Genomic DNA, 15,399 nt, shown 5'->3' with positions numbered 1-15,399 from the left:
CACACAGAAAAGCATGCGAGAGAAGTAAGATTTATCCAGCCTGGTATGGGTTAAATAATCATTAAACATAGCAAGTACTTAGGAAAGCTTATAAAAAGCAGGATGTACAGACCAATCCCTTACAAAGGAAGTCGGCTCCCATCGTCACCACTGTCTTATTGACAGGCTGTTTTACATTTTGCCTGTGATCGATGTTGGGGAGATACTCCATCAGCAGCTTACCCCTGGGCAGGCAGCGTCCTCCCTGCCATGCTTCTCACTGTGCAGGGCTGACCCACACCAACCACATGCTCAGTCATCCAGTAACCACCTCAGAGCGTATCCTCACCAAGGAATACAGACACCGTGTTGTTCCCTACACACACAAAGGGAATGAATCCAGTCCTATACCCCCTTCCTTGATGCCTTCGCCTGGCCTAAGGCAAAGGGTCTTTGCTTCATTTCAGTTAACAAGGCTGGAGAACAGTCCCACCATGGTTTTCAATCAACACCATTTTAGGAAGCAAAATCACAAAACAGCAACTTCTGAAATTGGAAAGAGAAGTAGTGGGCCTTTGGGTAACAGAGAGAAATTCACCTTCAAACCTTTCTTTAATTTGGGAAGCTGCGCTATGAGACATCCCAAAACGCTTGGACCTTGGAGTCTGAGTAGCACGCACAGTGTGTCCCTTTAGAGATGGAGGAAGGTGTGACTGGGGAATTACAAACCAGTGAGCCTGACCTGTGCGCCTGGGGAAGCTCTAGAAAAAAAACCGAGGGTATTAAGGATTTCTCAAGTGCAAATTGTTTCAAAATTATCTACTTTCCTTTTCTGGCAGAGCAAATAGCCTAGTGGGTAGGCAATTTTGTAAATAACTGGATATTTTTAATTAAATAAGGCATCTGCACACACTTCCTACATTATTTTTTTTAATTAAAGGTTAGGACACTTGACTTGCCTCCAAATGTCATGCCTTGCATTCCTCTCCAGGTGGGGTAAACAGGAAATCTTGCATAATTGTCAGGGCTCCTTATACCAGTTTGGTATTGACATGGTGCCAAATGGCATTTAACACCTTTACTCATAAGAACCTTCAGCAGCTTAATTACTATTGGAATTATGACTAGGAAAAAACCCAACAGCTCAATTGTTGAGCAAACATTAAAATTAACCGAACATTTTATTTCTCAGTTAGGTTGTCTTTCTGCAGCATTATGGACTCACCTCCCTTCCAGGGCAAGGTAGGAGTGAAGCAGAGTGACGGGCCAAGAGCCTTCATCCTGTTTTACTAATCATCTGGTCAAGTATCACAGGAGCAAAGTGTTTGCTAACGACCTAAAATAATCGTCTAGAATAAGTGTTCAAAAAGTACCTAACATGGATTTTACAGTAGACTTCAGGTAACTGCACTGAAATAAATGTACTTCAGAAAATTCTGTTCAGTGATCAAGTATATTCAATAGTGCTTAGTGAATAAATCTCCCTTCTTGCCCCCCCTGGATCTCACATTTCTTTCTGGACTATGGCCTGGTTCAACTGGGGGGGCCAAATATACCACCTAACCTTCCCCATGTTACATCCTCCTTCAAAACGGGTAGGACATCGTCCTGGGACATATGGTTTGGGCTGCCCTCTGCCTGATCAGAGCTCAGAACCAGATCTCCTGCTTGTCAGCTGGCCAGAAAGCTACCACATAAGAGAGTCGGATGTTATGAGCATTTTAAAAGAAAGCAAGCAACCCAGCCTGGTTCTTTCAAGACTGCTATGAGGGACCCCTGGCCAGGAGAAAGATGCTGGCTATGGAGAAAACAGCTAATTCTAGGGGCAATCTGCATACAGCCCCATGGAAAATAACACTTCTGCATGGCTAACCACAGTTTCTCTGCTCCTCCATGCATGGGTTATTGTGGGAGGTTATCCTCGTGAGGCATTGAATACTTACTCCCTGCTCATACTGTCTGAGGGCTTACTCAAGGCTTGAATAGCAGTGGTGGAAAGGCCAAATACCTCAGAGAAAGACACTGAAACCTAAGTCTGGTAAATGATGAGTATTATTGACTTCTTTGTAACATCACAAAGTGTCAGCGTTAAGGATCTGAATATGTATTATGTGCTGTCTTCCCAGGCAGTGAAAAGATAGCAAATTCAATGCAAAGGCTAGATTTCACTGGATATCTACAGGTCTCAAGCATTCTTAAATAATGAAAGGATCACAGAGGTTCAGTGAATCCAACATAGTGTTGGGTCATTATTTAAATAGCCTCTAAAAACACACCTCGACATTGTGCTTTCTGCAGCACCAAGGTATAATCAGCTCCTGCTCATGGAGAAATGAACTGAAGGTCACGGAGATGTAGGAGACAAAATAGCTTTGTCAGGGCCCAGGTTTGCACAAAGCCAAGGAAAAACTGAGAGACCCCCTCCACTGCACTCTTTAAGTTTTTCACAGACTCATCTGCCAGCATTTTCCAAAGTGCATTTCATTTACTTAGATGCAAGGTGCTATTTCTGCTCTATCTGCAGACCATCCAGTAGAAGCAATGAGAAGAGGTGAGCAACTTCTCCACTTCCATTGCTCATCCACTCAGGCTGGCCAGATTTTGGCCAGGACCTGGCTCACTGCAGGTATGCAGAGGCCTTCAGGAAACCCCCAAATTCAAAAGCTTTGATGTAGTCACTGGTGTGGGAGAAAGCCCTGTACAGTTTGGGCAAAGGGAGAAACATTGATAGGCCAGATTTTCATTCCCAGGGAAGAAAGAGCAGGTGAGGGTAATGCAGCGAGAAACCTGGGCAGATATATACAGCATTAAAGACAGGGACAAGGATTTCCAACTTAATACTGATCAATATGGACCACAAAGAGACAGCAGAAAGCTGGCAAAAAGTGAGATTAAGTAGAAAGAGAAGCTCAGGGGGAAGAGAAGAAAAAGAAAATCTGAAGGGAAAAAGGAGGAAAATACTTGAAACAGCAGAGGAAGAGCTTTATAAGAAGAGGAATAAGAAACCATGCATGCAGTAAGAAAATATGTAAAGCAAAGGGAAGTCCATGTGTATAGGTGCAAATATGACCCCGGACAGGACAACTCTAGGGAGCATCCATTTTTGGTATCAGGCCATCCTGGCAGCTCACAGCCTGTTTGTACTCGGACTGTGTGTGGTCACTCAGCATTTTCATGGTAATATCTGAATGCAGGGAAAAAAACAAACCGTAAGCATATTTTAGGTGTGATTGCATAATTTATTTTCAGCAGCATAAACCATGTTCTAAAGACAAGATGGAAGAATTTATGACAAGGCAAATGGAAACAGGCTAGCAAGGATGTAAAAAAAATAGAGTCTGGATACTACAAATAGGTCTGATCACCAAGAAAACACCTCAGGGGGAGTCCCACAGCAGAGGAGTAGTCCAGTTCAAGCCATCACTCTTACAATATTTATTAAAATCTGCCATGTCATTGCTGGTAAATCACTGTAACATGAAAAGACAAACCAGGAGTCAGGTTCTTCTTTGGGAACACACAACCTTGAAAATCCAGAGCTGGTCATCAGAAAGTTCAACAAAACTAAGCTCAGGCTTATGTAGGTTTATGGAAAGTCACAAAAGCTATCAAGGTGTAACACAGATTAACTTTACCTCTCTAACCTATTGCGTCAAGCCACAGGCCCACGGAAGAAAGAATATCTTCAATTCCAAACAAGCATGCTTTCAGTTTAGAAATCCTCACAGATAAATTCTGTAGTTCATTGGACTTCTGCTTGTCAGAGCTACTACAAGATGCAAGCATTTCTTCTTTGTTATTTAGTGTCAATGTTCAAGCAGCATAGAAATTCTGTGGGATCCCTTTCACACCCAGGCCTGTTATCTGTTTAAAAATTACAAAAATAAAAAAAGGAAACATCTCCAATTGAGTACAATGAAAACACTCAAATGTTGTACAACAAAAACCATAGCAACCTACCGCTACATGGAAGGTCTCCGGCTTCAAGAGGAGACCAAAATGAGTCATTACATGGAGTTCTTTAGAACTCTTTAAGACTAAGGTCTTTATTAGCACCACTCAATAATTTTGATAATTTACACATTATTTGTAGCCCTTACATGTTGTCCCTATCTCTGCATTGATGAAATCACTCATAGTAACTTTTAATGTGCTTTGCCCATGCAAGACAAATGTGAGTTTGGAAAATATAAATTCCCTTCTAGAACTGGAGAACTGAGGAACAGAGATAAAAAAAACAAAGCTCCTAAACTCTGCTGCTTGAGAAATCTATCAATTCTCAGCCATGAGAAATCTCCCCCAAACACTGCTTTCAACTATAAGGTCCCAGATCCCAGACTAGATCTCCAGCCCTGCTGGAACATGTCTTCATCCTATTGCCAAACTGATTACAGTCTGGGTTTGTTTGGTTTTTGTTTGAGTTTGTTTGGTTTTTTTCATTTCCACTCATTTACGACCCTTCCCTTTCCTGCTGTGGTCAGCTTTCAGGGAATGAGGGCAATTGCTCATTAAGAACTGCATTTTATTCTCCTGATGTACTTTTTGCTAATGGACTGAAAAATGAAGAGATAAACAAGTTTTGGATTCAAGAGCCCTGGACAAAAATGTAGATTATTAGTTTCTCAAAATGTAGCAACCACTTTTAACAAACTAAAAAAATCCCACAAGTTTTGGGATTCGGGTGCAAATTGGGTGAATTTAAGAATTTAATTTTTAAAGGAGCAACCTGTGCTGTAAACATCTAGATTTCTTGTCACAATTAAAAACTGAGAATTAAGGGAGTGAAATTTCCAAAACTGATGAAAATATAGGAAGAAATAGGAGCAAAACTCAAGTCCTGACAGTGTATTACAGAATATGTTATACAGGGCAGATCCAGATCCACTGGCTGCCTTCAGCCCCTGACTGGATATCAACTTCAGCTAACCAACATGTCAACACTATTACCAGCAATTTCTTCAAATCTTCCTTCCAAATGCACGAGCAGCTGTGCAAAAGCAGCTGTGCCTGGCCAGTGGACACGGAACGCATCTGGACCAGCACATCAGGCCAGTGGGATGAGTGAGGGCACCTCACTCTCAGAGCATGAGGCTTGGCAGGTCTGACATACAGAAAGAAAGGAAACGTGCTCACCTTGAAGATCTCTCCTGCGTGAGGTTCCTTGGCTAAGGTGGCCTCATCCAGTCCATCGTATGCAGAAGTCACATACATTTCTGAGTAGTCTTTTCCACCAAAGCAGCAAGAGGTGATCCTCGGAGTAGGCAGCCTCACGGTTTGGATTCTTTTTCCTGGGAAAAAATGTGCAATTGTTTCCTAATGTTCATTTTCTAGGAAACATATAAATATGAATGCAGTACTAGTGCACATGGCACAGATGTGGTATTTACTCAGAAGGCATCTCCCCTACAGACAGGGGCCATATGCTAAATGACAGTTTGTGGGGAAATCAAATTATTTCATCTGCCTCATGTCTAACTAGTTTTCAGCCTCTCCCCAATATCTGTGAGGCATCGCTTCCTTTTCTCACAATGAAGCAACACAGTATGAGAAGCCAGGAAAGGCAAAGACACCTGGCCTGGGATGGCTGTCATTCCCTAACAGCATTTCCCAGTTAAATGTTTCAACACTGAGAATTTTTTCTCCTTTAATTGCAAGTTTGTAGTATTTCTTGTAATAAATGTGCAGTGCTTTTTGTGGGATTTTAGTGGCATTATTAAGAAGAGGGTGTGGTGCATCAGCAGCCCACAGGAGCCAGGGTACCCGTGTAGAGGCAGCGCGGGGCTCACTCTTCATGTGATCAGGGTCTGGGCCAGTGATGCTCTCGACAACCCATGGGGCAGAACTGGGCAATAAATGACACCACCTCATCTCACCTTCAAGGCATTCCTCCTGGGTGCCTTTCCTCTTGCGTTCATGGCATGTAGCTGACACTCAATACACAGGTGCTGGCGGAGGCCTTACCTGTCTCTGGGTCTATGCGAATGACTCTCCCACCATCGATACAGGCCACCCAGAGCTTCCCTTCTGCATCTATGCACATCCCGTCGGGCATTTGCTCCTCCTTTTCTAGACGGTACAAAAGTTTTGGGCAGGCTGCAGGGAGAGTTACAGAGCTGGTGTTACATGGGCTGGTACCAGTTCTGTATCAGATCCCAGTCTAACATATTCCATGCTCTTGCAAACTGGTAAATTCACTTTCTGTGAGAAAAATGCACTGGAATATGTATATCATGTGCACATTTTGCAGATGTGTTAAAAGTCTAACTGAGCCTGGCAGAAGCAAGCCCCCAGCAGAGCCATTGCAGTTTGGGATTGTACTGAATTAGGGCTCCTGTTATTTTACCAAGGGAAAAGAACCTGTCCTTCCTGTTAACCCACTAGCTGCTTGTCATGCCACAACTGCTGCAAGAGCAGTGACTTTTCCTGCACTTCCATTGATCATTACAGCCTGGATTTCTTTTTATGAGCAACGCATCACACACATAATGACTTGGGTTTAAATGCTGGCAATAAGCAACTTCTGCCAGCTAAAGATCAAGAACTTTACTCTTTAATGGCCAAGAAAGCTACCAGTTTTGATTAAGCCTGGACACCAACTGCTGGCAGTCTAGGCGGCAGTGCAGATGGCTTGGTGGACACGTGCGCAGTCCGTGGACCAGTGCCCATGGGCAGAGGTCTGCTTGCTCTGACCCAGAGCTTTCTGGCCATTACACTACCCAAAAATAGCCAAGGCTAGGAAGTTCAAACTAGTTACATTTTTGTATTGGGGGGGGGGGGGGGGGGGAAGTTGGACTAAATCTTCTTTAGAAGCCTTATATCCTGAAATTTATAGAAATATATTTTCTTAGCAATTGTAATCTGAGTGAATATAATTATTCTGTATGATATTCACCCATGATTACAAAGTCCACGCTAATTAGAGTGTGGATAACTGGCTAGCTGAAAAGGGTCACATAGACATAGTCCAGCTGGCTGGACAAAAATGCACATCGCTCTCAGCTTATCTGAAGTAAAGCAAAAATACACTATCCTTGGCTGTTCTTGTTACACAATAACAGGAAGATTTTGGTGGGAAAAGAATGTTGCAGGTGGGAACAGATAACTACAGAAGAGAAACTAGGGGCGGGCTTGGTATTTAGGCAACTAACCAATAATGAGCTTAACTTTTGTAATATGTATGAGCTAATTATAACAAGGCATAAAAGGTGACTGTAAGGGACAATAAACGAAGTCTGCTGATCACTCATATTGAGTGACTGTGTCTTCCCTCCGTCGCGACATTAGAGTACAAAGGCACTTCAGCCATTTAAATTTCCACGGAGTATAACAGATCGATATAGCTCCAAAATATTTCATAGAGTTTTGAAATGGGTTTGCACCCATTTCGCTTGCACCTGAATTTTCCTTTTTGCAGATACAATAAAAGATGTTTGTCCAGAAAATGAATTTAAGTGAAATTTGCCAAACATCTGAAGGCAATTTTAATTTCAGAATTGGGAAAACTTAGTCACAAGGATAACTTCATTCTTTAAATATATTTCTGTGATATACATGCATGCATATTCTGTATTTGTATTTATGGAGCTAGTACAATCAAAGCTTTCCAGTAGATGGCACTCAAGAATAAATAGCATCCTATAAATTAATTTTCACCCTGCAGTACAGATGACTTCTTCCCTGCAACTCCTTGAACGGGTCTAATATGATTATTTATCCAGATTAAAGTAAATGAAGGATTGTCAAAACTTTGTTCACCTGGTGTGTAACTATATTTGAGAAAAATCACAATCAGCCTGCTGACAAGCTGTAACCAGAAGATATGAGATCTGTCAAATAAATCACTGCATCTTACATGCCCAGGTCTCACTGCAGAAAGAGTAAGAGTCATCAAACTTGTCACCAAATTTAGAAGAGCATGTGTACCAATCTTTCCAGTGTGCACATCATAGCTGAAGGCATGCACAGCATATGCCAGGCTGTCAATGTGAAAGAAGGTCCTGTGGTCCAGGGACCAGTCCAGACCATTGGAGATGTCCACCTGGTCTAACTGTTTTATTACTGAATGGTCAGGGAAAAGGGTATAGAGAGCGCCTTGCCGGCTCGCTCGGACCCCTGGTGCCGTCTCTTCAGCCATTGTACCTGAAATGGAAATGGGAGCACTGGTTAGAAAGTAGAAGCTTGCTCCTCGTGCTTGATTAAAAACCTCCTCTAAGTGTTACTAAGAGGTCCTAGGGAGAAAGGGACTAACCCGGTCTTATCAGATTGATGAGAAGGAGGAAAAGGAGCCGAACAGGAGCAGCTGTGTCCCGCAGAGGTGATGCTGACTGATGAAAGGATGAGCTTCTGCATTGCTGTTTGAGTCATAGACACCAAAGACCCAAAGGAGCACCACGATGCACCAGGGGCCGAGGTTCTGCTCACAGCAAAAGCCAAGATGCAGGCAAGCATCATGTGCTCTTTTTGTTGTTGCTCCTCATAGGCTACTTTCATCATTTAAATGGGCTGTTACCTTAAAATACAGGTGCTGTAAAGCACACTCATCTCAGAAGCAAGTGGAGAATGCCACAGAAGTGAGATTTTTTTCTCAAGGAATTTATGCCTCAGTGTTAACCCCGTTAGGTATTTCCTGATTCTCTCTCCTCTGGAGAGAGCTCTGCAGTGATGGGATGGGAAGCACTCAAGGAGGACATTACACCTTCTTTTAAGTATGACAGACTGCTTCTGTTGGTCTCCCCTTTCAGAAGCCCTCAGGAGCTTATTTTACAATGCTTGGCCAAAACCCCTGTTAAAAGCATTGATCCTCCATGCACAGCTGGGAATGGGTGTGCAAAGCAGGTTTTTCTCTCTTATTCTTGCCCTTAACTCCAGTGACACGTTATCCCTCAAGCATAATCATGAGTCAAATGAATTTCCTGACTTTTGGCAAATTTGAAATAGTAAGAAAAGGCTGGTTGGCAAAACAAATACAGAGCCATTTTCATTCCCATCAGTCGCTCTCCACTTCCAGCTTGGATTGCTATGCTTGGCTCATCATTTATATGACAAAAAGCACAGGGGCACCCTGGCTGCGTTGCAACCAGCGGGAAAAGTTCCTCTTGCCTTCAGGATGCCAAGGATCTCTCACCACATCCCTGTTTCCCATGGGCTAATCAGGGGAGGCTGTACCTGAACAGTGCAACCCGCAGCTCATCATCTACTCTAGGAGCTGTATCCTCCTCTATACCTCCAAAAACCTTCCTGTCTACATGTCTACCTTCACCTGCTTTTCACTTTCTGTGGAGGGAGATGTTTGAAAAACACCATCTTCCAAGTAGAAGGGGAGCCTTCCGCCAGATGACCCTTGTCCACAGCCTCTATCTTCATTATAAGTCAGAGGATGCGGCCAGCATCTCTTGTCCTCCCCATTGGGCAGTAACTGAGCAGAGGGTTTACAAGATAGCTCATGCTCACGACAGTGGTTTTTGCAGGGAAGTCAACAGAGGAATTGAGAACATGGAATAAAATGCACTATATAAAACACACGGTAATTAGTTCCTCTTTGCTCTTGGGGAAATTTCTGCCAGAAACTTACCAGCAAAAAACCTCCCCTTTGGATCCACTTTCCCATCATTGAACCTGTTGTTGGGCTTATCCTGCTCAAGCTCAAGGATGGTGGTGACCACCTGGGTGTCCCAGTCCAGAAAGGCAAACCTGGTTCCCAGGGCGATGACATAGCCCCCGCACTGTCGCAGTGCCACTGAGCCGACACGGGCATCTGAGGGCAAGAGGGAACAGGAGATGGTGGGCAGCTCCAGGGCCATCAGCCAGCCCTACCCCTCCCCACCTCACCGAGGTCACCTGGGTTTGATTGGGACATCCCTGACCCAGGACAGGCTTAGCTGATGCTAAGATCCTTCTCCCCTGAGATCGTTAGCACATCTCGCTGGCTTTACAGTCCCCGGATCCTTCCACCATCTGGGCAGACACAGCCATTAGGACTGCACCTTTTCCTCTGCAGGTCCCAAAGGAAACATGCCTTCCCACTGGGGCTCAGCAAGGGCAACATGGCCCTCCACACCTCAGCATGGTCCCCTCTGCTCAGCTGGCTTAGGCCACACTGTGCTTAGCAACACGTCAATGAAGGACAGGGCATGTGGCCCCATGGAACATAAGGGAGACCACCATGCCGCAGGATTCCTACTGGGAGGGATGGGCAGGGGCAGGCAGAGAAGACTCCCAGGATGAGGTGGTGAGTACGGACCCTTACCCACAGACACACTCTGCACCTCATTGGTGACTGGGCTCCAGCGGCAAACTTTCTGTGAGTTAATGTCTACGTAGATGAGCGCGCTCTCCCGTTCTTCCCAGACGGGGCACTCTCCCATCCTGTTCTTCTCCTTCACAACAGATTCAATTTTGATGGAGGAGGACATGGTCTGAGGGGAAGAGAGTTGACAACGGATTTAAAGAAAAGCTCTTGTGTGGATTTTTTATGCCTGTGATGCTTAAAAGCAGGGTTTGTAAATGGAAAACCCTCTAAATCCCACATGATGGAGTAATTTAAGAGGCTTCATGGCTGGAACTCAGCTTGAAGTGCCAAGGCTTCTCCTTAGCAAACCTTTCCTAGGTGAGAGGCTTTAAGCCAGAGCTGCTGATGAGGAACTTGCCTCCAGGCAAGGGAGCGCTGGGACAGGGCCCTGAGCTGGCACCAAGCTGTTGGCTGGGGATCGGTGATCCCAAGGGCCCCCCAGACCATGGGGAGGGACTGGCAGGCAGCAGCACCAATGAGCCAGAAGCCTTTTTGTGGAAAAATGAGGCTCTGCCTTATTAACACAGATGCATTGATGTGCTCCACAGGAAGACATGCATGCACCCACAATACCGACTGCAGTTTGCCACCGAGGCCACCAAAGACCGAGTGCCTGTTCCCGCACAGAGTCAGCGTGCATATGCAAACACTGGAGATGGCTCCTGCCTTTCATGCTCCTGCGTTTCATCTTCGCTGCCCCCCTCACTGCCCCAGCCACGGCTCCAACCCCTGCTGCAAACTCCGAACTTCACCCTGTGCCAGGCTGCAGGGTGTGATTATCCCGGCTGCTACTCCGGGGGTGAAGCCACCCGTCTGTGAAGCTCCCAGCCCAGGTGCCTGCTCCTGCCAGGGGTGTCCGTGCCCCGGCTGCCCCGTACCCCCATCCCTGCCGCAGCAGGGTGCCTGTGAGGACACTGGCCACTCTGCCACCACCCCGGCACAGGGTGCCCAGTCCCTAACACTTGTGTTCAGAGCCCGTTGATGGCCTCCAAAATGGGTAGCTGGGCCCCAGGGCCTGCCCTGCCCCAGCTGCGGTGCGAGCAATACCCTCCGCCATTCAGCTCCTGCAGGAGAAAGGGGCCTACTCGACGCCTCAGTCACCGCTAATGGAGACACTGCTGCTGCTGCTGCTGCTGCTGCTGCTGCTGCTGCTGCTGCTGCGGCTGCGGCTGCGCTGCGGCACCCACCAGCCTCAGCACATTTTTTCCACAGATCACAGAGATATTTCTTGGGAAGCAGCCAGTCCCTGACATAACACTATTCCTACAGATTAGTGTCTTCAAGCGGGCATTGTTTCTTGGTAGGTGAGCTGGTGATAAGGTTTACAGATAATTAATTAGCACTAATATGCTTCTAAGTATGTGGGAAGAGCCAGTCATCACTCTGAGTGGAAACAACAGGGCTGGAGACCCCTATCTTCCCTGCTCCCCAGCCCCAGACATGCATGATAAGGAGTCACCCTGCCAAGGTAAGGTCCAAACAACCCATTTATCAGGTATACCCTTCCCCCTTCCAAGAAAAATGGCCAGGAGAGGCCGGGCAGTGAGTTGCTCCCCTCAGGCAAACAGCATCAATCTAAAGTGTAAATAAGGATACGCAACGAGGTGCCAGTAAAACCTCCTAAAACCTGTTAAGCCATGCTTAAGCTGGAGGAGTGAGTTTCTCTTGGGTTAAAGCCTTATGTCATGTGGCTGCTGTATTTGGGACCCGAGGCTTGGAGATGCATGCTGACTTTATTGTATCATGGTCTGGGAAACTCAGACCTGCTCACCCCCATGGGGAAACGTGGTTCGGCAGCAGCCCAGCATCCACACAGCTCCCACAGAGGCAGAAATTCTCCAGATCTGCAACAGTCGGCGTGCATTTCTCTCATCAGTTGTTTCATTGACCTAAATGAGCGTTACTAAACCTTTCTCTTCCCACCAACTCCCATTTCACTTACCGCCCTTCTCCAGGTTCTGCAGCAACAAAACTGGGGCCTGGCATGTAAGCCATGGTGAAATACTGATTCACAGACCCATCCCGCACACCACGTAAAGAGTACGCAATCACGCCATTACCAGCTGTTTCACAAGGCACAGGCAGGGGAGAAACCAACCTGCCTGCACCAGCTGCCTGCTTACCCCTCTCGCACCCACCTCCATGATACTGCAGAGACCTGCCCCATCCCACAGAGCCTCAGCACGTGTCTGCCTTCCCCAGGTGTACATCCAGCCTCAGCATCTCTCCCCCCCACCAAAGAAATAGGCCCCGTGTGTCCCTCCAGCTGTGGGGTTTTATTCAAACAGCTGAATATTTTGTCTTAAATTGCCCTGTTTTGAAGAGGGCAACTAGAAGGAAAGATCTGTGCCTTGCTGGCTGAGGTTTCACTAACTTTTACAAGCAGCTGAAAATGGAGGCTCTTAGCAGGAAGGTTTGTCCAACCCTAAAAGGCAGCACTGCCCTCCGAAAGCATCCCCACAAACTGGCAGCGATGCAGCCCCCAGTTCCCTCTGTGCCAGGTGGTCCACCTCCTGCTGCACCCTCCCTGCGGCACTCCATGGAACTACGCAGCAGCAGCATTTCACAGAATACAGCGGCTCAGAGGGAAAAATGAGGAAACGACCGCAAAAAGCCTCGTTCAAAACACCACGTTTGGCTTCATCACTCCCCAGGCCTCCTGCCACCTGGCACCTTTTTGTGCAGCACTTCACACCCTGCTTGGTGCAGCACTGATCCATCAGAGATAAGCATGCAGGGGAAAAAAGAGCAACTCCAAGCAGAAAGCACAAAATCCTGATGTATTCTCCCCAGATAAAATCCCTGCAGACAAAAACATCACGTTCACCCTGCCTATATCCTCTCTGCAGTATTTTGTTGGTGTTCTAGCCTCCTGGACTTGTGCCTAAACTCCTTATGGAGACTAAGAGGTTGACGGGTGTCCCTGAAACATTTTCCAAGTTAAACTGTTATCAGAATAACAAGCTATCAGAATTTGAAGACTGTAAGAAAAATTTCCTATTAGGAATCAAAAACTAATGTAAAAACATCCAGTCTGCTCTAAAACCCAAAAATCTCTTTCTGGTAGCTATTTAAAAACAGCCTTTCTAAACCTCAGTTACATCCCTTTTCAAACGATCTGGACAAAACCTGGTCATTTCAGTACCCCTAAGATACAGGTAAAATACAAACGAATGACTGGCCTTAAAAGGTTTCTTTGCTGTTTCTCTCCCTCTCTCCCCCCTGCAAGCACACATAATTTCATTTTTAATTTTAAGCTGAAGCTTTGAATAAGCAGGCAGACAGCTAAAGCTTTTAATGTGCGTACAGTGAAATAACTGTCTGCATAAACCAAGGGATTTTAAGAACCCTTTTGCCTCAGTCAAACAGCTGAATATTTATATCAAGCTGGAGGACGCCTATGCAAAACTTTGCAGTTCATCACATCAACACACCTGCTGAGGAAAATATTGCAAGACCTGGGTTGGTATCCCTTTTCCAGCGCTGGTCCAATGAGTCCGGCTGCTGTTTTCAGCGACAATTAAAAACATGCAATAGTTGATGTTATCTGCACCGAGCAGGTAGCCTTTCACATTTTGTATTCAGTCAGCAGTCACATGAATGATGAGGCATGGACCAAAGCCCTTCTGAATGGTCTGGTTTGTGGTGCCAGCTGGTGCCAGCAGCAGAACATGTGATGGGGAAAACCCTTGCTCAGTATTTTTCTCATTTCATGAGAGTGGGAGAGGGAAACTGAGACATTGCACCATTCTGTCACCCTGAGGGCTAGCCCAGTCTTCCCAAATTTAGGGGCAGATGAACATCTCAGGTGATAAAAAGGGGAGGTTAATAAAAGATGCAGGGGAGGGTTTTGTAGTACCAGTCACTTTGAATGATAAGGAAAAAAATATTCTTGTGATTAAGGCATACTAGCATCATTAAGGCTTGGCTCCTTTTCCCCGCTGTGCCACAGCCTGCTTGGGTGCCGAAGTCACCTGCTCTCCTCACAGGGCTCCTCACCTCGAATATGCAAAGCCTGAATCCTGCCTTGGCAGAGAGCTGCAGCACGCCCCAGGAAGGGCTTTGGCCACAGAGCCTTGGCAATTGCCACGGATGCTGCAGGACAGCAATATCTTCTTTGGCTTTGAAGACTTCTATTTTTTCCTTCTTCAGTATTTGCGACTTTCGTCTGTGGTTAAAAGAAGACACCAAGTGCCTTCTCCTACCCAGCCCTGCTCAGCAGAGGCAGGTGATGGTGGGTCCCCCCTGTGGCTGGTCCAGCAAGGTGGGGGCAGGGCAGGCTTACCATGGGGACAGTCCAAGCCAGGTGGTGAGCTAAAGTGACCACCAGCATTTTAGTGGCAGGGCGCCTCCCCCAGTCCTGCATGCTGCAGCAAAGCAGGGAGAGGCAGGAGGCAGGTGGCTGCTAGCAGGCACTGCCCTCACCACACTCAGCAGGGGCAGAAGCCACCTGGGAGGAATCAGACCCAATCCAACAGGCAAGAGCAATGCATTTCTTTACTTGTGCAAAACTTCAATGAACATTTTAATTTGATGTTCAAATGATTCACAGGATGAACATTTTTCCCAATTAAGCAAATAGCCGAGACAGACCTAGTATTAATCCTATCATAGTCACCATTGATCCACATTTAGAGATTAAAAAATTACAGCCTTAAGCCAGAGACTAATTCAAACATTTCTAGCAAAAAAGCTGGCAATATTTCCAAGCCAAACTCCTGCCAAGGTCACTGCATTACAAGCAAAGTGCTTGTGGGCACCCTGAGGACTCTCCTCAGCCTTCCTTGGCCTCCCAGCCCAAGCTGTCAGCTCCATCTCATTTCAGCACAAACCTTCTGTCTCTGCTTGCTCTCACAGATCTTTTCACATTACTCTCTGCTTTCCTTCTTTTAAACTAAATGATAACTTTGAAGGGAGGTTCATGTAGAATAATATACTTTTTTTTCACAGCATTTTCAGCTGCAAGACATTCAAAAGGAAAATTCTGGTTTGCAATCATTTTAACTGCTTCCATTTAAAAAGAAAATGACTGGTTCTCAAGTGCAGGAGAGAAAAAAAAAAGTAATCTTTTTTTCTGCAAAATACTTCCCAAAGCATTTTTTCTAAAGCAATTTCGGTGGAGAAAACCACAC

At 45.9% G+C, this 15,399-nt stretch overlaps 1 protein-coding gene across 1 annotated transcript; it reads right to left on the bottom strand.

Moving 5' to 3' along the window:
* Nucleotides 1–3,390: 3,390 nt before the first annotated feature.
* On the bottom strand, nucleotides 3,391–13,876 carry LOC102046027 (regucalcin-like). The gene is made up of 7 exons (XM_005438556.3): nucleotides 13,702–13,876; nucleotides 10,226–10,394; nucleotides 9,551–9,733; nucleotides 7,903–8,118; nucleotides 5,941–6,072; nucleotides 5,113–5,267; nucleotides 3,391–3,843 (listed from the first exon to the last, which is right to left on the bottom strand). The coding sequence occupies exons 1-7, from the start codon at nucleotides 13,795–13,797 to the stop codon at nucleotides 3,793–3,795; spliced, it is 1,002 nt and encodes a 333-aa protein (XP_005438613.2). The 5' UTR covers nucleotides 13,798–13,876; the 3' UTR covers nucleotides 3,391–3,792.
* Between the last annotated feature and the right edge of the window lie 1,523 nt (nucleotides 13,877–15,399).

Source organism: Falco cherrug, chromosome 2 (genome assembly GCF_023634085.1).
Source record: "Falco cherrug isolate bFalChe1 chromosome 2, bFalChe1.pri, whole genome shotgun sequence".
Classification (NCBI taxonomy): domain Eukaryota; kingdom Metazoa; phylum Chordata; class Aves; order Falconiformes; family Falconidae; genus Falco; species Falco cherrug.
Note: the sequence above shows the minus strand (reverse complement) of the source record. Positions and strands in the feature narration are given on the sequence as shown.